At 45.0% G+C, this 22,784-nt stretch overlaps 1 protein-coding gene across 5 annotated transcripts in view; it reads right to left on the reverse strand.

Moving 5' to 3' along the window:
• Positions 1 to 22,784, reverse strand: part of BAG6 (BAG cochaperone 6) — a 49,016-nt gene that overhangs the window by 20,021 nt on the left and 6,211 nt on the right. The window contains exons 2-16 of one of the 5 annotated variants that reach the window (XM_033916220.1): positions 17,933 to 17,986; positions 17,010 to 17,127; positions 13,028 to 13,209; positions 12,679 to 12,753; positions 12,332 to 12,388; positions 11,682 to 11,756; positions 9,855 to 10,051; positions 8,323 to 8,452; positions 6,190 to 6,387; positions 3,969 to 4,221; positions 3,605 to 3,661; positions 3,163 to 3,270; positions 2,818 to 2,933; positions 2,054 to 2,138; positions 937 to 1,241 (exon numbers count right to left, since the gene is read on the reverse strand). In XM_033916220.1, the coding sequence (XP_033772111.1) occupies positions 937 to 1,241; positions 2,054 to 2,138; positions 2,818 to 2,933; positions 3,163 to 3,270; positions 3,605 to 3,661; positions 3,969 to 4,221; positions 6,190 to 6,387; positions 8,323 to 8,452; positions 9,855 to 10,051; positions 11,682 to 11,756; positions 12,332 to 12,388; positions 12,679 to 12,753; positions 13,028 to 13,209; positions 17,010 to 17,127; positions 17,933 to 17,956 (1,980 nt within the window). In that variant the 5' untranslated portion in view covers positions 17,957 to 17,986. Of the gene's footprint in view, positions 1 to 936; positions 1,242 to 2,053; positions 2,139 to 2,817; positions 2,934 to 3,162; positions 3,271 to 3,604; positions 3,662 to 3,968; positions 4,222 to 6,189; positions 6,388 to 8,322; positions 8,453 to 9,854; positions 10,052 to 11,681; positions 11,757 to 12,331; positions 12,389 to 12,678; positions 12,754 to 13,027; positions 13,210 to 17,009; positions 17,128 to 17,878; positions 17,987 to 22,784 lie in introns of all 5 variants that reach the window. The other 4 variants (XM_033916217.1, XM_033916216.1, XM_033916221.1 and 1 more) reach the window with 4 other exon arrangements.

Here is a 22,784-nt window from a genome sequence, read left to right on the forward strand (position 1 = left end):
CACAGACTACCTTCTTCATAACCTTCTTGATGCGCGACGGCATCAAGGAAAACAAACCAAATGTTGGGTATCATTAAGAAGGGTATCACGGCCAGGACGAAGGAAGTCATCTTGCCGCTGTATCGTGCAATGGTGCGCCCGCATCTGGAGTACTGTGTCCAGTACTGGTCGCCGTACCTCAGGAAGGACATGGCAGTACTTGAGGGAGTCCAGAGAAGAGCAACTAAACTGGTAAAGGGTATGGAAAACTTCTCATATGCTGACAGGTTGAAAAAGCTGGGGCTATTCTCCCTGGAAAAGCGGAGACTTAGAGGAGACATGATAGAAACCTTCAAAATCCTGAAGGGCATAGAAAAGGTAGATAGGGACAGATTTTCCACACTGTGGGGAACCACAAGTACAAGGGGGCACTCAGAAAAATTTAAAGGGGGCAGGTTTAGAACAAACTCTAGGAAGTTCTTTTTTAACCCAGAGGTCCTGGGTGATCGACTCACTTTGCTTTGGCGAGCTACCGGTCGATCACGATCGACCTATTGGGCACCCCTGCTTTAGACCTTTATCAATCTTACGAGTAGGTCGCCAAATTATCCTTTATATTTTTTTAAATGTGTTCCCACCATATGTGTTCTTTCCTAAATGTTTCTTTTCTTTCTTTAAAGATTGTAGCTCATCCCCCTTGCCTTTTGTACCAGTTTCCATTAGAACATATATAATTTGTATACAATGTCCTGTTTTGTCCTCCCCTTTTTAAAAAAATTGTTATATGCATTGAAATATACGATATTGCGTAGATCTTAATAAACTTGAAACTTGAACTTGCACCCTTTGTCTCTTGATTTTTGGCGTTTCTGACCTCCCCCTTACAATTCTGCCCGGGCCACAATGGCTCTCACAGACCGAGATCTCAGTGCTTTTTCCAGACGTAAAAAAACCTACCTGCAAGAACTCTGTCATGCCCTGAAGAAAGCCAGGTGCGCCAGGCATAGCCACGGTGATAGTGGGAGCCCCCATGCCTGCCACGCCGGCCATGCCCGAACTGGTGGCTCCCAGAATGTTGCCCAACAGCTGAGAGAACTGAAGCTCTGCAGATAGTGGAGGGGGAGGAGGAGTGCTGGGGTCAGCATTGCCAGTGTCTGGAGCAGTGGTGGTCGACGTGGCGGTGGTGGCAGCTGGCTGGCTGGAGGTTGTGGTGGTGCTGGTGGTGGTGCTGGTGGTGGTGGTGGTGTTGCTGGCACTTTGAGCTAGGGAAAAAAATATGGCAGTGATCCAGATTCTGAATGCGGGATTCACAGAGCCGAGATACATACATACTATGAATTATTTCTATAGCACTACCAGACATACGTACGCAGTGCTGTACAGAGTCACAAAGAAGACAGTCCCTGCTCCAAAGAGCTTACAATTTTATCAGGCAAGACAGACAAACAGGATGTCATGGATCCAGTTAAGGGGAATGGTTAATCTGCTGGCTGGGTTGGAGGGCAGAGGGGAGTACAGGACAATTAAGCCATTGTGACATCACTGAGGAGGTTGGCTCTTATTGGTGGAATGAGGCATTATGATATCATAATCTCAGCTCTGGTTACCAGACCCTGAAACTCTTCACACTACTACTACTACTACTACAACTAATATTATTTCTAGACGCACACAGTGCTGTACAGAGTCACAAAGAAGACAGTCCCTGCTCCAAAAAGCTTACAATCTTATCAGGCAAGACAGACAAACAAGATGTCATGGATACAGTTAAGGGGAATGGTTAATCAGCTGGCTGGGTTGGAGGGCAGTGGGGAGTAGTGTTATGGATTTAAGGCTATATCATAAAGGTGGGTTTTCAGTCTACTTTTAAACAAGGGGCTTGGCGGACAAACTCGGGTCATTTGTGGCAGGCACAGGGGGCAGCTAGATGAAAGGAGCAAAGTCTGGAATTGGTAGTGGAGGTGAAGGGTAAAGCTAAGAGCGGCTTATCTGAGGAACGGAGTTCTCTGGGAGGTGGATAAGGAGAGAGGAGAGATTTTGAGGGGCAGCAGAATGAACGGTAAACAGATCTCACCAACTAGCACCGGCTGCATGAGAAGCTGCCCCACCAAGCCACTGATCATCTGCGCCAGGGAGGCATTCCCACCCACGCTGGCTGCCTACAAGAGAGTGACACACAAAAAGAGCCAAGAATTTAATCCAAACTTACAGATAACACCGCTGCTTGAAGCTTGACATAGCTCTGGCTGCCAACCAGTCGGAGTTGACTCAAATCTGACACACATTTTTCTTTTATAACCAAGGAGGGAGCATCTCCAACCTTCAACTGCAGTGGTGTTAGCCAACGAGAATCAACTGAACTAAGGACTGCTTCGGAGCACATCAGATTACCCACGTGCATTTGCCTTTTATTTTAGTATTTATAGCCTAAGCGGTTTACAATCAGAGACTCAAGTATTTCTATCTGTCCCAGCGGGCAATGGAGGGTTAAGTGACTGGCTCAAGGTCACAAGGAGCAGCGCTGGGCTTGAACCGCAACCTCAGAGTGCTGCGGCTGCGGCCCTAACCACTAAGCCACTCCTCCGAGAGGCGTTTCTGAAGGCGGATGAGGGGTCTCGGACCACTCAGCTCACCTGCCAGACAGTGGATCCAGGGAGGGAAGGGGGGGGTCTGTCTCTCACTGGGTGTGGCAGTTTCGAAAGCATCATGGGTGTTTTTGTGATAAAGTGTGACCTACATATCTACAAAGTTGTGCAACTGCACTTGGTTTTGCTTCCCAAATCCCCCATGTTCACGCCTGTGGCATCAATTCCCCCCCTCCCCCCCCCGCGTACATACCGTAGATCCTGAAGGTTGGGAGGCTCCAGGTGGATTGCCATGGCGCACATTTGGAGGGGGCGGGCGAGAGAAGACCACCCGAGCAGGCCCGGCCTGGAAGTTTGGGACTTGCTGACCTGCAAAACAGAAAGTGGGGAGGAGAAGGGGAGGAGAAACAACGGTTCATTTTCACAGAGAGCCCCCCCCCCCCCGACCTACGCTTAAATGTACAAGAAATCTAACACAGCCGAGGAGTTGGGCGTTAATGGCCCTAAGGATCTAGTCATGCATCAGAACCGAAAGGACACTTAACCTACTCTTCCACACTTCCCCCTTCCTCTCGCTATCTCGTGTCCTCTCCCTCACCTGTGGCGGCTGAGGCTGCGGCAGCCAAGGCCTGCTGGGTTATCTGATGGGAGATTGCCTGCATGAACTCAGGAGGTAGGCTGGGGATCTGGACTGATGTCGACCCGCCTGTGAAGAAATGGAGGAGGATTTATACAAAAAAAAAAAAACAAAAAACCTGCTGTCCGACCTCAGATAAAGTTTAAGATGATGACTAAAACAAGATAGCCACCTCCAGGGTGACAGGCCTTGGGCTGCACATCATGCAACCAGAGGGAGTGAAATGGCTCCTGGTCACTGAGATGTCCCCTTCTCTAGCCAAAAATGTGGGGGTCTTTATTGCGCTAATATGTTCAAGCACTGAAACTTATGTCTTAGTGGTGTGACTAGAATCCGCTGTATCTTACACTGGGTCTTTTCAGGGCTGCAGATGAAAACATATTATAGGGGCTGAGATTCTTACCGTGCCCTGTGGTCGTGGAGGGAGCAGATCCAGTGCCACCGGAGGGTGAATTGGAATCTGTAAATGAGAAGAAGCGGAAAGGGAATGGTGGGAAAAGAGCAGCTTTCAAGATACGCCGAAAGAGAGCCCCACACGTTCGGTCTCCGAGGGCACATTGTGTCTCTGCATTCAAGATTAAGCAACGCACACAAAAACTATCTCGCAGAGCCAAAGAGCCAAAAACAGAAAAGACAGCCACAAGCAAAAAGAAAGAGACTAAGATAAGCCTAAAGCAAAAGAAAAATGACACAAAGCTGCACAGAGAACACGAGCCTCAAACTTAAGAGACGGTCGGAACGCCAGACCCCCTACCGCAAGCGCTCACCTTGCAAATTCATATGCATCATCATGAGAGGCTCCACAGTTTGGTGCGTGATGCGGATCACTCGTGGATGTGAAGATTGGCCAGAAGCTGGCCCCTGGCCTTCAGGGCTCACCCCGGAAGGTGGGGTGGTGGCAGCTCCCGTCTCGCCTGGTATAGTCTGCGTGGCGGCCTGCTCTTCTGAGCCTGGAGGCAGCACTGTTTGGGAGGTGCGGGATCCATTCCCCGTCATGGTCACAGTGGTACCAACGTTTATCTGTGACAGAAGGGAAACAGAGACTAACAGCAACCGACGACCATACAGCTTATCCATTCTGCCCAGCTCAGCTGGACGATTCCTTCCTGTTCCATCTTTTCAGTATAGAACCATTTCCTTAAGTTGCTCCTGAATCTGTCCCCTTTCAACCTCATCTAATCTAATCTTCTATTTCTGCGCCACGCATGCCTATGCAGGCTGAAGGCGTCTTACAAAGAGAAGTGAGAGGAAGCGGAGAAAGGCAGGGAAGATAGAGGAGGAGAACGGTGGGGATATATTAGGCAGTCATCCTATGACTCAATTCTTTTTTTTTCTTTTTTTTTTATTTATGAATTTAAAAGTTTACAATATCAAAGATACCGAGGATAAAGGTAACTTACATCAAATTTTAAAATCACGTACAAACACAAACATTCCTTTTCAAGCCCACAATAAATGGAGAGGCATACCACTATCTAACCAACAAAAATTAAAGAAAACTAAGAAATGGTTTTGATTCCAAAAGAATCTTAACCATTCCATTATTTGGGAATCTGAAATCATAGAACATAGAAAATGACAGCAGAAAAGGGTCATAGCCCATCCTGTCTGCCCACTCTAACGACCCCACCTCCTTGAATTTACCCCCCTAGAGATCCCACATGTGTATCCCATTTCCATTTTTACCCCCCTAGAGATCCCACATGTGTATCCCATTTCCTTTTAAAATCTGGCACGCTGCTGGCCTGAATCAAGTGGAAGTTCATTCCAACGATCGACCACCTATATTCTCAGTGTTGAGTCATTTGTAAACATTAAGGAAGAAAATCATTTCTGTTCTCGAGATATTAAAAATTGTTGCAATTGAATTGGATCCCAAAAAACATATTCAATGTCTTGTAATTTAACAAAGCCTGTTATCGCTGGCTATATTATTATATGAGATTTTTGTCCAGTATGAAATCAACACTTTTCACCCCAAAAATATATCACCTGGATCCAAAACGTTCTATTCACTATATGATTTTTTTAGGACGCCTCAGCCCCACCACTCCACCGCTGTAATAGTTTTGTTACCACGGGAAGGTTGTGTGGTGCCTCATCGTTGGCTGTCCATTTTTTAGTCAATTTTTTAACCGTGTGTCACAAATATTGCAAAATGTCTTCAAAAAGAAACTTTTTAGTGTAAATGCTAAACTTTATAAAAGTATAAATATTTACTTATCTCAGCCATCTTGGGAGTCATCCGACTCAGCGGCAGCCCCGGGAGACCCTTGAAACAGCACTCTTGTAGTGCGAAACATGTCGGGTCTGACTCCCAAGGTGGCTGAGATAAGTAAATATTTATACTTTTATAAAGTTTAGCATTTACACTAAAAAGTTTCTTTTTGAAGACATTTTGCAATATTTGTGACACACGGTTAAAAAATTGACTAAAAAATGGACAGCCAACGATGAGGCACCACACAACCTTCCCGTGGTAACAAAACTATTACAGCGGTGGAGTGGTGGGGCTGAGGCGTCCTAAAAAAATCATATAGTGAATAGAACGTTTTGGATCCAGGTGATATATTTTTGGGGTGGAAAGTTGTAATTTAACAAGACATTTGCATGGGAATTTCAAGTAAAAAGATGCCTCAAGAGTTAAGACTCTTACTCTTAGTTTCAAAAATTCTTTCCTTCTTAACTGCATAGCTCTTGAGACATCAGGAAAAATTCTAACAACGTCTCCACAAAATTTTGTCAACCTATTTTTAAAGTAAAGCTTCATAATTAACATTTTATCTATCTCACTCATACATGTTAATACCATAGTGGACCTACTCTGGATAACATCCTGAGTATCTTCCAAAAACTCTGTCAGGTTTATTCCTATGACTCAATTCTGTTCCGAGGTCTCACCTGTATAGGATGGCTGCTTACTGTAGCTCGACATTTACCGGAGATAGGGTCTACCACTACAGTTGCTCGGGGCTAGAGTTCCCTCACCTGTATGGGGATGGCTGCTTGCTGCACTACCATGGGGGCCGTGTAGTGAGATATGGACCGCACCACATGCAAATGGCGGGGTATGCTGCTGGACAGGTTACAACGAAGGTCGGACAGTGCCACGAAGGTATTCCCCAGCAGACGCAGGCACTCCCCCACCAGATTAATGAGCCGCTGGTCTTCCTCCCGGCTCTCCGTCTGAGGAAAAAGAGAGTGTGTGTGTGGGGTTAGACTGTTGGTAGCAGAGTATAAAAAATATCGTCAACGTCTTCTGTCGTTTCAAGCTGCAATATGGGATAAAGATTTGAATTCTCTAACAGCGACCTCTTGCTCATATCAGCATTTTAGGAGACAACGGAAAACGTATTTGTTTACAAGATTTTTAGGAAATTAATGTTATTACATTTAGAGAATGACACGGGGGGAAAAAAATCTGTCCCCATCATTGCCCCGTCCCCGGACCACTGTCCCCGCCACCGCCCCATCTCTGCCCCGCAGTCCCCTTCACCGCCCCGTCCCCATCACCGCAGCATCCATACAAGCTTCAGTACTGCAATATTTAGCTTATTCCTTCCTTATAAATCAAAGTTCTGGCTGCTGAACTAGAGAAAAAGAAGTTCAGCTGGCAAGGCTTTGTTTATAAATTTTTATCAACACAACTAATATACTACTTTATTCTAAAGCAAAAAAATAAATAAATAAATGAATAGAATTTTTTTTTCTACCTTTCTTGTCTGGTTTCTGCTTTCCTCATCTTCTCATTCAATTCCTTCCATCCACTGTCTCTCTTCTCTCTGCGTCTTCCATTTGCTCTGTTACTGTGCCTCTCCCTTTCTCCCCCCCCAAATTGGTCTGGCACCAATCTTCTTCCCTCCGCTCCCCCCATAGTCTGGCATCTCCGTCTTCTTCCCTGCCAGCATCTTCTCCCCACTCTGTTCCCCATTTCCCTTCAGCGTCTTCTCCCCACTCTCTCTTCCCCATTTCCCTTCAGCGTTTTCTCCCCTTTCTGTCTTTCCCATTTCCCTTCAGCGTCTTCTCCCCACTCTCTCTTCCCCATTTCCCTTCAGCGTCTTTTCCCCACTGTCTTCCCCATGTCCTTTCAGCGTCTTCTCCCCACTCTGTCTTCCCCATTTCCCTTCAGCATCTTCTCCCTACTGTCTTCCCCACGTCCTTTCAGCGTCTTCTTGCCAATCTCTCTTCCCCATTTCCCTTCAGTGTCTTCTCCCCACTGTCTTCCCGTCCTTTCAGCGTCTTCTCTCCACTCTGTCTTCCCCATTTCCCTTCAGCGTCTTCTCCCCACTCTGTCTTCCCCATTTCCCTTCAGCGTCTGTTCCTCTCCACTCCACTTTTCCTCCCTCCCTGCTCCTTAACCTTCGTAGCGCTTTCACCCCCTCCCCTGCAGCGAGAACACCTCTTAGCCACTTCTGCCATGCACCCCTCCCCCCCCCCCGGAAAACAGGCCCGTCCGAAAGGCAGATGGAGTGTTTCCTGCTTGCAGCGCACAACTGTGCCAACAAACCTTCCTGCCCCTTACCTTCGGCCGGCGATTTCTAAATTGCTTTCCTACAGAGCAGCCAGAGCATTGAAGTTGCATATGGCTGCCGGAAAGGTCGTCTCTGATGCAACTTCCGGTTGCATCAGAGATGATTTTACAGCAGCCACATGCAGCTTCAATGCTCCGGCTGCTCGTAGGAAAGCAATTTAGAAATTGCCGGCCGAAGGTAAGGGTCAGGGAGGGAGTAGGGAGATGTTTAGACTCGGCGGCAGTAAGGAGGGAGGGAGCACGATTGGTGACCGCACATGTTCCCTCCCTTAACTGTGGGGACAAGGCAATTCACCGTTCCACAGGGCGGTGAATGGCCTTGTCCCTGTAGCCATGGTGAACAGTATTTTCCCCACCTTTTTGGCGGGCTAGCCGCGGGTAACAGCCACCGTGTCATTCTCTAATTCCATTCAACTGTATATGTGCAGTTTTTTTATTCTATTTTGTAAACCGCATAGAACTTAATGATATTGAGGTATAGAAATACATTTTTATGTTACGTTATCAACACAGGCATGTGGGGAGAGGAGCTGGAGAGAGCATGTGTAGAGAGGGAAAGGTGCACAGAGGGATACATGCCCATCACTTACATTGTTGTTATAATCTGTATTGGTGGCATTGCCCAAAATCTCCTGGAAGCGCAGCATATGGGGGTTCAACTGCTCCTCCACCCGTCGCAGCTCCAGTAGCACTTCACCGTACTCTGACGGGGCTGGGTGACTGCAAAGAATATGAGAGAACCAACTCAACAACAAGACACCTACGCACATTCCAAGTTAAGGCAGCCTCTTATTACAAGAAGAAGCCTCCAGCCATCGCACCTTTCAGCTGTCCGCTCGATCATGCTACCACTATTATTTCTATAGCGCTACCACACATACACAGCGCTACACAAAATCAGGAAGGAGACAGTCCCTGCTCGAAAGAGCTTACCATCTAAACAGACAAACAGGATGTCATGGATAGAGTTAAGGGGAACGGTTAATCTGCTGGCTCGGTTGGAGGGCAGAGGGGAGTACAGGGCAATCAAGCCATGACATCACTGATGAGGTTGGCTCTTATTGGTGGAATGAGGCAATATGATATCACAATCTCAGCTCTGCTTCCCAAAGACTGAAACTCTTCACACTCCTACTACTATGAATTATTTCTATAGCGCTACCAGACGTATGCAGCGCTGTACAGTGTCACAAAGAAGACAGTCCCTTCTCGAAAGAGCTTACAATCTAAACAGACAAGACAAACAGGATGCCATGGATACAGTTAATCTGCTGGCTAGGTTGGTGGGCAGTGGGGAGTAGGGTTATGGATTGAAGGCTATATCAAAAAGGTGGGTTTTCAGTCTGCTTTTAAACAAGGGAAGGGAAGGGGCTTGACGGACAAACTGGGGTAATTTATTCCAGGCATAGGGGGGCACCTAGATGAAAGGAATGAAGTCTGGAATTGGCAGTGGAGGAGAAGGGTAACATTAAGAGTGACTTATCTGAGGAACGGAGTTCTCTGGGAAGTGTATAAGGAGAGATATTGAGGGGCAGCAGAATGAACACACTTGTAGGTCAGCAATAGGAGCTTGAACTGTATGCGAAGATGGAAAGGGAGCCAGTGAAGTGATTTAAGGAGAGGGGTGACATGAGCGTAGCGAGGTTGGTAGAAGATGAGTCGTGCAGCAGAGTTTTGCACAGATTGCAAGGGAAGACCGGTTAGAAGTAGATTGCAGTAGCCTAATGTGAGGTTACAAAAGCATGGACAAGGGGAAGGGGTGAATTGTGGCGATACTGAAGAGATAGAAGGACAGTTCTTAGCAGCTTGTTAGATGTGCGTAGAAAATGAGAGGTCGGAATCGAAGACGACTCCAAGATTGCAAGCAGAGGAGACTGGAACAATGACAGTATTATTTACCGAGATGGAGAAAGGAGCAGGAGCAGAGGGTTTAGGAGGAAAGAGGAGCAGCTCAGTCTTGGACATATTTAGCTTCAGATGACGGCAGGACATCCAGGCAGCAGTGTCAGTAAAATAGGCAGAGACCCAAACTCACAAATAAAAGGCTAGAAGCAGAGACGAAAAACACCCTCAAGAGAGAGCCCCTGGACCCTGGCCTTTTCTGGCTGAAGTGCCCGCTTACTTTGGTGCTGTCGTCTCTGCTGTTGGTGCAGAGATGCTAGGTGTACCCTCGCCGGCAGGTTCCGCCTCGGGAGCGGCAGCTTCCTCGCTAGGTGGGGCATCGTTTCCCTCCCCTGTCTCCATGGCATCTGTTCCTTCAGCTGCAGGGGTCTCATGGTCCCGGGAGTCAGCCTCAGACAGCGGTGCATTTCCAGAGCCCTGCAGGGGACAATGGGTGGGAAAGAGGAAAGGGTTAAATAATGGCGCAGGTGACCAAATTAAACAGCCAACGGTTAAGAGAGAACCGATCCTGTTATCTTCTGGAGAGTTTGGGGGAAAGCTCATTCACTGTAACTCTGAAAATTACCCTAAACTCTCAGCAGCAGACATTTTGTGCAAAAAGCAGTGCACCATGGGAACATTCATTCATTCTTTGGGCTCCGTGCACCAATCGGATGTGGTGGGGGGGTGAAAAGAATCACAGCTTTCTGAGGCCAAGATGGTCACCCTTGAGAAATGATTCGTATCCAGATTAACTATTATTCTTTAATTACACTGTCTCTGCAATCTCATGTACCCAATTTAAAATATTTGCCTTATTTCATTTCTTCATGTCGCCCACCATTCTAATCCAATAACTTAAGTTTTCTTATTTGCATCATGTCTCACGTCAGACCTAAGAGTTTCTAAAACCCTCAACATTGGGAATTCAGATGGTTCAGAGACAGAGAGAAACCTGGTTAAGCTGTAACCATGCAGAGCTGCTATTACTAGTTGCACTAGCAAGTATCCACCGCTTCTGGACAAATCTCAAGAGAAAACACAGGTTCTTACAACCTACTCCTAGGGATACACCCAGCCAATCAAGTTTTCAGAAGACTTGCAATGAAGATGCATAAGAAAATTTGCACGTACTATGTCCATTGTATGAGAAGTTACCTTATGTATATTCATTGTTTATTTTTCATTTATAATTTTTATTCATTTTCAAATTTTACATGAAGTGTACAAAATATTGAAATACAATTAATGAATACACAATATCACTTTTATATCTAATACATAATATTCTAAACATATTTTTATCCCCTCTCCCTCCCCCCACCCTTCTAGTACTTTCCAATCATTCATTACATTTTGTATATCATATTATATCATATTGTGTAAAAATTATTTTCACTACCCTCCCCTTCATGTGTGTCACAAAGAAGATATTGAAAAGAAGAAAAGAAGAAGAGAAATCCTACTATTTATTCATTACAATATTTTGTCAATGGCCCCCATATTTTTATAAATTTAGTATATGTCCCTCTTTGTATTGCTATTGTCTTTCCATTTTGAATATATGACATATTGTTTTCCACCAAAATGTATAATTTAGGTTACTATAATTCTTCCAATTGTTGGTTATATGCTGAATGGCAACCCCTGTCATGACTAATAAAAGCTTGTTATTTTCTGGTGAAATTTGACTTTTTTTTCTCATCATCATTCCAAATAACACTGTATCATATGATATTGCTACATGATTTTCCATCAATTTATTAATTTGTGGCCAAATTGCATTCCAAAAACTTTTAATGTAGGGACAATGATTCATTGTGAGTATCCTGACTGACTTGATGAGTCCCGAGGCCTGGGTTGAAAACTGCTGGAAGGCAACCCTTTTAGCCTGAGAACCACTTTGAAAGGAGGACCAAAGAAATGCTGGATCTGACAGCTGGGCTAGACAGAGTAATGCATATTGACATGCATCTTGTCTTGCCTATTTATAAGAGGCCGCTACTTATATGAGGAAGGTCATCTTTCCCTTTATAACTCCCCACCCCCACCCCCAAGACCTACTCACCTCCAGCCTACTAAGAATCCCCTGGATATCACGCAGCATTCGCTGGGCCATCACCAGCCGTACCCTGGGCTCACTCTGAAACAAAAACACTCCATATGAGGCTCAAATTTTGAAGCCTAGCACAAATACCATACCATGGTGTTAACCTCAAGGAGAGCCCCAGATACACACTGTAAAGCTAAAACACAGTCTTAGGGGATTCTCAGATATAGCCTTAGATATGTATTATAAAGTTCTATCATGCACTCCTAGGGACACGTTGTAAAGCCTTATGATTTAGTTCTAAGGACTCTTAAGTAAAATCTGGTTAACACATTATCAAGCTCTACCACAAAGGGCTTACAGACCTTCAAAACGTTGTGCTCCGTCCCTGGCAGTGCTCAAATCCAAGCTAAAGGCCCGCTTTTTTGAAACTGCTTTCAACTCTTAACTCCCCCTCACTGCTGTCAGATACCTAGACCCACTATAATCTCCCCAACCCTGATATGTCCTGTCTAAATTAGATTGTAAGCTCTTCTGAGCAGGGACTCTCATGTGTTAGAATGTACAGCGCTGCATACGCCTTTTAGCGCTATAGAAATAATAATTAGATCCTATTGTGTTCCTCTCTGCACTCTCGTGGTCCCCCTTGCAGCAGGGAACCCCCTTACCTGGATAGGTGCCTGCTGTTCCATGTTAATGTGGACATCGACAGACGAGCCATCGCTCTTCCCATGTGAGGGATCAGGAGAACGAGAGTGGAGAGCAAATTGAACAGAACACGTCAACTCCTGTATAGATAGGGTTTAGCCTTGCTAACTAAAACCTGATGTTTCCTGACTAGCATCTCCCCACCATCTGTCTATCTTCCTCCTTCCTTCATCCCACATGCTTCTCCCCCCCCCCCAGCTCGTCACCACTTGTCCCTTCATTTCACTCTCCCCGTCTCATGTCTCCACCATGGATCGTCTTCGCTCCTTCCTATGCCCTCGTGTGTTAAAAAGCTCTTATGACTCACCCCTGTGGTTGCAGTGACACGGGCATTGCGTCCAGCTGCCTCTCCCAACCCCGACATCACTTGCTGGACGGACTGCTGCAAACCAGAAGAAAACAAGAGGACTGCACATGAACATCAAGGGAGAAACGAGAGACGAGCAACTCAAGGAAAGGGGATCCTAGAGAATGGAGCCATCATTCTGTTTTATTCTCAGAGGATGAAGAACTCAGGGGGGACTGGAGAGGTCAGAAAATGGGTACATAGATACAAAGCCCGTCACACCTCTAGGGTGCTGGAGGATAGGCAAAGAAATATGGAGACTCTTGCCTTTAGGGGACAGGAAGAAAGATGCAGTCTCATAAATACTTACCGGTAAGTTGAAGGTCCCCACCATGACGTAGCTGTTGGCATTCCGGTCATGTACAGTGGCACCGGAACCTCGTGGACCTCCATTGTGCGGTGTTGACGTTCCTGCCCCAGAAGTACCCCCAGAGGCAGGCTGTGTCTGAGGAGGTGCCCGTTCCACCAGATGAATAACTTTACCATCTACATCTGGCAGCGGGGAAAAAAAAAAGAATACAAGAATTACAGTGTGAGCGGAGTCCACATCAACAGCTTCAGTGTCAAGTACAGGCTTTATCCATCACTAACAGCCAGAGATCAAGATCCCAGTTCTAAAAGCAAATACTTTGGTGCAACCGATTATGAATTACACAGTACTCTCAGTTAACTGGCACGCATGGGGATTGATAGATGCCAGAGAAATGTAGTTTCTCGTCGCTTGAGAGTTACTACTAAAAATAGGCCTAACTAATACTCTACTCCAGTGGTTCCGATCCCTGTCCTGGGGGACCACCAGACAGTCGGGTTTTCAGGATAGCCCCGATGAATATGGCATGAGAGAGATTTGCATACCTGTCACTTCCATTATATGCAAATCTCTCTCATGCCATATTTATTAGGGATATCTTGAAAATCCAGGACAGGTTTGGGAACCACTGCTCTACGCCATACTATGCCATACCATGAACTGTTTCAGACAAACTACCGGACATGTGGTAAGCAAAGCGTACTCAGGTGTGGCATGCCAAGTTTACACTTAATTTCTGCCAGAAATTGATTTTATTTCACAATATTAGATTTTTTTTTTTTCTGGTTGCTTGAGAGTTCTGGTTAGTTGCGTTCCGGTTAACAGAGTCTACTGCAGGGCTGCCCAAGTCCGGTCTTTGAGATCTACTGGCAGGCCAGGTTTTCAGGATATCCACAATGAACATGCATGAGAGAGATTTGCACGCCAAGAAGGCAGTGCAGGCAAATCTCTCTCATGCATATTCATTGTGGATATCCTGAAATCCTGGCCTGCCAGTAGATCTCGAGGACCAGACTTGGGCAGCCCTGGTCTACTGTATATATCTTAGTGAATATGTTCAAGGATTATATATTGCTCTTCTTTTGCAAGCAGCAGCTTGTCAATGCGACCAACATTTTTTAGTTCTTGATTTATGGCCGATAGGAAGTACTTCTCATATAGCTATAGTAGTAGAGGACAGCTATGATCAAAAGGCCACTGTAAAAACTTCTTCAAAAATAAGTGGAGAAAAGAGAGACCTCAGAAAACCAATTCGCTCCTGGTTTCAGTACATACATGTCCTGTAATGGTCTTGGGCCTGATCCTCTTCAACATATTTGTAGGAGATCTGACTCAGGGGCTTCAGGGTAAAATCACATTATTCGCCGATGACGCCAAACTATGCAACATAGTAAGTAAGAGCACTTTGCCAGACAGTATGACGCAGGACCTACTTCTATTGGAACACTGGTCCTCGACTTGGCAGCTAAGCTTCAATGCTAAAAAATGTAAGGTCATGCACCTTGGCAGCAGGAATCCGTGCAGAACTTACACACTAAATGGTGAGACCTTAGCTAGGACCAAGGTGGAACGTGATTTGGGGGTGATCATTAGCGAAGACATGAAGACTGCCAATCAGGTGGAGAAGGCTTCATCAAAGGCAAGACAAATGATGGGTTGTATCCGTAGAGGTTTTATCAGCCGGAAGCCCGTAGTTATAATGCCGTTGTACAGATCCATGGTGAGGCCTCATCTGGAATATTGTGTACAATTCTGGAGGCCACATTACCAAAAAGATGTGCCGAGAGTTGAGTCGGTTCAACGAATGGCCACCAGAATGGTCTCGGGACTCAAAGATCTCCCGTATGAGGAAAGGCTGAATTAATTGCAGCTATACTCACTCGAGGAACGTAGAGAGAGAGGAGACATGATAGAGACATTTAAATATATCACGGGCCGTATTGAGGTGGAGGATGATATTTTCTTTCTTAAAGGTCCCTCGGCCACAAGAGGGCATCCGCTGAGAATCAGGGGTGGGAAATTTCATGGCGACACCAGGAAGTTCTTCTTCACCGAAAGGGTGGTTGATCAATGGAATGAACTTCCACTTCAGGTGATTGAGGCCAGCAGCGTTCCAGATTTTACAAGGAAATGGGATACACATGTAAAATCAAGGGGGGTGGGTCATTAGAGTGGGCAGACTTGATGGGCTATGGCCCTTTTCTGCCGTCATCTTCTATGTTTCATTGGTTTCTTAAAAAAAGCACTCCACAATGCTATGAGATCAAGGAATCTTCGTTTTTTGAACTTTCCTTGTTCTCATTATTTGTCCTCAATTGAGCTTCTTAGGATGTATTTAAAAGATATTCTTAATTATAATCAGGCAGAAGGCTTTCTCCCTGTATTACATCCCTAGAAGCTCTAAGATTATATCAGAGGAAGGGGGAGCGGATCAGCTTGTATCCTCAGTTTGAATATATCACAATTTTTAGAGTCATCTAATATTGCTAAAAGAGCTACCCTGTTGGTCACCTTCAAAACCGAATTAGAGAAGCAAGCTGCTCTTAAACTTTGTTTTTCAAACAGACAGACCCTGTTCTGCGGGCAGAATATAAATGTGTTCCCTGATGTCTCCAAGCAAACACAATATAGACGAAAACAGTTCCTACAGCTAAAGGCTCGCGTCCTAGCTATGGGAGCTTTATTTTTTCTTCAATTTCCCTGCAAATGCTTGGTCACATATGAGAACAATAAATTCATTTTTTGTTGATCCAGCTCAGTTGGAGATATTTTTGCAAGAGAAATCTAAATTGGATAATTTACCTCAGACTAATTCAGAGGTTTGAAGAGAGGAGATATAAAAGAAGTTGAATAAATTCCCTGCCTATAGATTAAAAAACAAAACCAAACCAAAAAAAACACTCCACAAAATTCCACAAATTCAATTTTCAATATCACTTTTCAAAATTATTCAAAACAATACATCCAGGTACTTATCCTCATAGTCATCCAGGACGGTTAATCACTGGTATACATGAAACCTTCACAAAATCCTGTCGCACTGGCCTCCATGCCAGGGGCAATCAAAGCAAGAAAACTTCAGCCAGGCCCGACAGCGGCCTTGTTTCGCTTCAAGCTCTCTCAAGGGCTCTGGCCTCTTGTCGCAAACATACAGCGACTAACACTTCCATCCATGTAAGTACCAATACCAGCGAGTCGCTGTATGTTTGCGACAAGAGGCCAGAGCCCTTGAGAGAGCTTGAAGCGAAACAAGGCCGCTGTCGGGCCTGGCTGAAGTTTTCTTGCTTTGATTGCCCCTGGAATGGAGGCCAGTGCGACAGGTTATGTGCTGAAACTAGGAGCGAATTGGTTTTTCACCACTTATTTTTGAAGAAGTTTATACAGTGGTTTTTTGATTATAGCTATCCTTTACTACTACAGCTATGTTAGTATTACTTAATGAATTATAGTAGGAGTTCTTTCATTGCATGATAGGAAGTACAACAGCCTCTTCTCTACGTCCACAGTGTCAACAGGGTCTCAGGAAGGTAACGTCTCAGAATTGTTTTTGGCACTACTCAGTGCTCTTTCATTTTATATAAAAATTCAGTTCACAAATCGATTGACGTGCATTAGAGTAGAACTAAACTGTCAGTGCTCGTATCACTCTGGTCCTCTCGATAATGGCCAGCGTTTCGTAGTTAAATTATCACCGCATCGAGGGACGCTTCTGACCCTGGCACAATTATCAGGCATCTTATCACACTGAAGTTTCCTGTGACCAAGTGGGTTGTATGTTCTCACAAGGATTGCCAACAGGATCCCACTTCTGACACCATACAAGAATGACAGCCCATAATCTTGCAAGCAACACTAAATGTGACAGCTCCATACTCATTGCAGCTCTCCACACTCTCTCTTTCAGGCCACCGGACCTGAGACAGCTCCTCCTCCACTCCGTGTTTTCTTTTAAGCACAGCAGACAGACACACTGCCTACTCACTATATTCCTTCATCTTCTTTTCATCCTGCAGCACGCGTCCCTGGTATATGAGCCGCTGTTTCTCCGTAGGGATATTTACTGTTCCTGCAATGTGCTCTTTGAATTCACTCACGGTGATCTGCAAATAAAACCAGCTCCCATTTACATTAGAAATAGAAATTACACCCATTTTTCTTTGTGCTTCATGATGACATATGTAAATGTATCTTGTGAATTCATTAGGGACTCCTTCGTGACTCATAAGGCTTTGGATTCTTAGACTTAGTTACTTGCCTTTTCCAAATCTGACCTCGAGTGGGAAACCACCTTTAGATAAGAGTTATTAAGGTCTCTTCTCCAGAGAGCTTAAAATCTAAGTTATATCTGTGGCAATGAAAGATGAAGGAACTTACTCAAGGTCACAAAGAGAATCAGAGCATCAATGGGAGAAAGAGGATTTTGGCCCAAGTGTCCCTGTAGTCTAACCACTATGCTACTCCTGCACTAGGACAGTCCTAGCCCCTTGAAGGGCAGAAAAAAACACTGTGGCTTTTACACTGCTAACTAGAGGCCTCCAGGAGACCAACCCTGAAGGTGGTTCTTCAGGGAATGCTATTCTGCTCTGGTATAATGGTAGGGAAGGGAAGGGAACAGGACAAAGCGATGTCTCATCCAAAGCAAGATGGTAGAATAGAGGCATAACCTGAAAGTGCAAGGAGCATTTATAAAACTGTTGGCTAGAGAACATACCACAGGATTTCAAGATACTACCTAGTTATTTGGAGAGAAAATATAGTTGCACCTCTCTGGATCTTTCTTTCAAGAAGTTTTACGTCTCTTGAGCATGAATCTAAGGTGGTAGCATCCCTTTTTTTCCTCCTCCACCCTACCTCTGCCTTCACTGTGAAGCTTCTGGTCTGGGAGTCCAAAGTTTTCACTGTCACCTGAATGTTTTCAGGGTCCGCCATGGCTGTGCGTGTAAACACTCCTTCTTCTTTCTGTGAGGGTGGGAAAAAGAGAGAAACACACACCTGTAAGCACCTACCAAAACAGACACTCTCCCCCCCACAAACCACCACCACCTCCTTCCAAGGGGGGGGTCTGTTGACAGCACGGAGCCCCACAACTAATCTGGACAGCTAAAAAGATGAGACCTGACTACCCTTCGGAATCCAGATCCAGGAACTGGATTTTCCATTAGTGGGCGTAGCGAAGCACATCCCGTCCTCTCCAGAGACATAATCACGCCAGTATTACAAATTCTATACCTGTGAGGGAGCACCGAAAATGCCAAGCTGACCCTGTGGTTCAGAGTTAGCTTATGTTTAAGGCAATGCCCTCGTAATCCCACTGCAATTCTCTGTGGGAATAATCGAGATCAGACCAGGGCTGCTGGTGGACTCGCACATAACACTTCTCTACCCCTGTGCCCCCTCTCCCCTGACATCTGATTGGTCAGCCTGAGTTATGATGACACAAAGACCATAAGCCAGGCACATCCTCCCTTGAAATCAATACTGAAAGAGCTGTTCCCTCCCCCAAGAGCTTACCATCTAAGTGGCATCTGATACAACGGAGAATGAAATGACTTGCCCAAGGCCACAAGGAGCATTAGTGGGAGAAACAGGAGTTGAACCCGGATTTCCCCAGTTTTCAGCCAGATACTCTAACCACGAAGCTACTCCTCCACTAGAAGAAGCCAGGTCAGGTCCAGCTCCAAATGTGTTATAATCTATCCTGCCATTTTGACCCCACGGCTGGATGGATTTTCAGGATATCCTGAATAGAGAATACAACATACTCATCCATACTACCTGCTCGGCTCTACAATTCCTTCCTCTTTCAGAGATCCTCTGAGCTTTCTCCATATAGCCCTTGTCTCCACCGCCAGGGCATTTAACACATCTATAACCCTTTCAGTAAAGGAATATTTCCTTAGGTTACTTCTGAGGCTGCTTCCTTTCAACTTCATCTTATGCCCCTTCATTCCAGAGCTTCCTTTCAATTGAAAGAGACTCACCTCCTGTGCCTCTATCATATCTCCTCTCTCCTGCCTTTCTTCCAACGTACTGAGATGGGACATACTGAGATATTCAAGTTTGTCCCAATACACCAGGGATCTCAAAGTTCCTCCTTGATGGCCGAAATCCAGTCGGGTTTTCAGGATTTCCCCAATGAATATGCATTGAAAGCAGTTCATGCACATAGATCTCATGCATATTCATTGGGGAAATCCCGAAAATCAAACTGGATTGCGGCCTTCAAGGAGGGACTTTGAAACCCCTGCTATATACACCCTATGACGAAGACCACTAGTCATTTTAGTAGCCACTCTCTGGGCCAACTCTGTCCTGTTTGTATCTTTTGGAAGATGCAGTCTCCAGAACCAAATATATTTACAGGACTCAACAGGCAATTATGCAGAGGTCTTATTATCGCCTCCTTTTTCCTGCTGGCCATTCCTTTCCTTATGCACCAAAGCATCCTGAATCGTTTAAAAATAAGATGTCAAATTATCTACCATCTAGGACTTTGCATTCCGAGAACTCAGCATTATTAAAAACAAATGTTAATCTAAAATATGCCAAGACCAGTAAAATGGCCTTTTGCTGTGCGGGGGGTCAAATTGTGGAATTCACTTGTCGATCAATTACGAAAACGTCATGACAAGGGGAATTTCAGAAAACTATTAAAAACGCATTTTTCTAGGAACTGATCATTGCGGTTGCTCTTTCGATGGGCACATCACGTGATCTTCTGATGATGATATGTTAATTGTTTGATTTTATTTGTTTTATTGAATTATGTATGTCACGATATGTAAACCGTTTAGGTTTAAACGGTATATAAATTTTTAAAATTAATAAATAAAAATAAATAGCTTTTGCTGTTACCTTTTCAGCCACCTTATCACCATCACATATAATCATACCCAAGTCCTGTTCTTCTTTTGTACTGTACCAGCAGGGCTGTGGGGTCTACTCTAATCGAATCCGAGATTTATGAGTCATGCTGTTCCTACAAAGGTTGATAGAGAACAATATAGTACAGTGCAAGAATGCTTAGAGATGATGCATTACAGCAGTATATTGCCGTGGTGAGATTCCCGGTGTGCCACGAGACACCGGCTGACGGCCTACAGAGAGAGGCATGTCCCGCAGGCAGTCAGCAGGTGCCTTTCCTCCTTATTGGCTTTAATTTTTTTTTTGTCCTGGATCTAAAGCACTTGCAAATGTAACATATTTATCAGTACTTTAGATCCAGGACAAATATTTTGAAGCTGGAGTTGGTAAATGTTTTACCGACTCTACCCAAAACTGCTTCCAACTCCACAGCCCTGTGTACCACCAGAAAGATATAGTGGCACAAGAAAAGGTTCAAAGAAGAGCGACCAAGATGATAAAGGGGATGGAACACCTCTCGTATGAGAAAAAGACTAAAAAGGTTAGTGCTCTTCAGCTTGGAAAAGAGATGGCTGAGGAGAGATATGATTGAAGTCTACAAAATTCTGAGTGGTGTAGAACGGGTACAAGTTGATCGATTTTTCACTCCGTCAAAAATTACGAAGACTAGGGGACACTCGATGAAGTTACAGGGAAATACTTTTAAAACCAATAGGAGGTTGTAGTAAGAGCAGTTTACATAGCTGGGTTTAAAAAAGGTTTCGACAAGTTCCTGGAGGAAAAGTCCATAGTCTTGTTATTGAGAAAGACATGGGGGAAGCCACTGCTTGCCCTGGATCGGTAGCATGGAATGTTGCCACTCTTTGGGTTTTGGCCAGATACTAGGGACCTGGATTGGCCACCGTGAGAACAGGTTACTGGGCTTGATGGGCCAATGGTCTGACCCAGTAAGGCTATTCTTATGTTCTTACCAGTCCTATTTTTGCAGCCCAAATGCACGACACTGCATATGCATAAAATGGTTATGCAAATCAACTGGCACACACACTGGGAGACAGAGATGCATAAACCATTCATGCATATTCATTGTGGATATTCTGAAAACTGAACTCAGGGGTTAAGAGTGGATCCAGATTCACCAACAGGGTTGATTCGGTCCTGGGTTTACGCCATTTCATGCAGGAACTTGTGAATCTGATTTCCACCTATTGCATATTCTCTAAGAAAAGCAAGGCTACAAGCCCCTGCATGCAACGAAGTAAACCCAGGACTGGATCAACCCGGTCAGGAGAATGGATCCAGTTGGCAACGCTACAGCAAAGACCCAATTGGAAGCTCTAGTTTAAAGGGCTTTCAGTTCTGCCAGTTTAATCTAATTGTTGAAGCAGCCCATTAACCTAAGAACATAAGAACATAAGAAGCGCCATCTCCGGATCAGACCTTCGGTCCATCAAGTCCGGCGATCCGCACACGCGGAGGCCCTGCCAGGTATACACCTGGCTTATTTTATAGCCAACCATATCTTTATATGCCTCTCTCAAGGAGATATGCATCTAGTTTGCTTTTGAAGCCTAGGACTGTCGATTCCGCAATAATCTCCCCTGGGAGAGTATTCCAGATGTCAACCACTCTCTGTGTGAAGCAGAACTTCCTGCTTCACATCAGACTACAAGACATTCAGAAAAGAAATAAAAACAATACTTTTTAAGAAACTCCTAAATCAACCCTAACTTCACCTAATTTTACCTCCATGTACACAATTTACTGTAAACTGTAATTATCCTTACCTCGAAACTACCTAACTGCCACTCTAATGTAACTTCAATTCCTACATTGTAACCCCATTTTATAAATCTTTTTGTAAGCCGCCTTGAACCGCAAGGTAATGGCGGAATAGAAATCCCTAATGTAATGTAATGTAATGTAATATTAGTCCTGAACTTGCCCCCCCTTAGCTTCATTTCATGTCCTCTTGTCCGTGTCAAATTGGACAATGTAAATAATCTTCTCTGCTCTATTTTGTCGATTCCTTTCAGTATTTTGAAGGTCTCGATCATATCCCCACGCAGTCTCCTTTTCTCAAGGGAGAACAATCCCAGTGTTTTAAGTCGATCCTCATATTCCTTTACTGTGCACGCTTCAGGAATAATCTGTAGGAGTGCTGAGGCTAGGGGAGAGATCCCTTAAAATCCATCTTCCATCTTTCTCCGCCACGTTAGAATCTCTGCTCTCTGGCATCTTTCCACACTGGTTTCAGAAGGATATGCGAAATGAGACTCATATAGAGAACATGGAGGCCGAATTTGTCCCCGTCCCTGTGGTTAACCATGGGAAACCATCTCTGTGTCATTCTTTATAGAAAGAGGGAAGAATCAAAAAGTATGAATGGGCCCAGCCACTGACCCTCAAGCCTTGCATTGAAGAACGCTGGTGTAGAAGGACTGAGGTTGAGATAGACACTAAAGAATGACACGGGATGGTTTCCCGCAGTTATCGGAGGGGACGCAGACAAATTCTGTCCCTCTGTCATTTTCCGCGGGGGACGGAAAACTATAGACTTTTCCTCCAGGAAATTGTCCAAACCTTTCTTAAAACCAGCTATGCTATCCACTCTTACCACAACCTCTGGCAATGCCAGCCGCGCAAGACCCGGACAACAGCGACAATCATGACGCCAGCCGCAGAAGCCTAAGAGAACAACTCTGAATGCATTAATGATTTGGCTGTTCTTTTATCTTCTATGCAACCTCGAGATATTTCTATTATCATTTTCACATGATAAGCGCTTTCTGTGATCATAGAAACATAGAAAGTGACGGCAGATAAGGGCCAAGGCCCATCAAGTCTGCCCACACCAATGACCCTCCCCTACCTCCCTTTGCGAAGAGAACCC

Source organism: Geotrypetes seraphini, chromosome 12, assembly GCF_902459505.1.
Source record: "Geotrypetes seraphini chromosome 12, aGeoSer1.1, whole genome shotgun sequence".
NCBI classification, from domain to species: domain Eukaryota; kingdom Metazoa; phylum Chordata; class Amphibia; order Gymnophiona; family Dermophiidae; genus Geotrypetes; species Geotrypetes seraphini.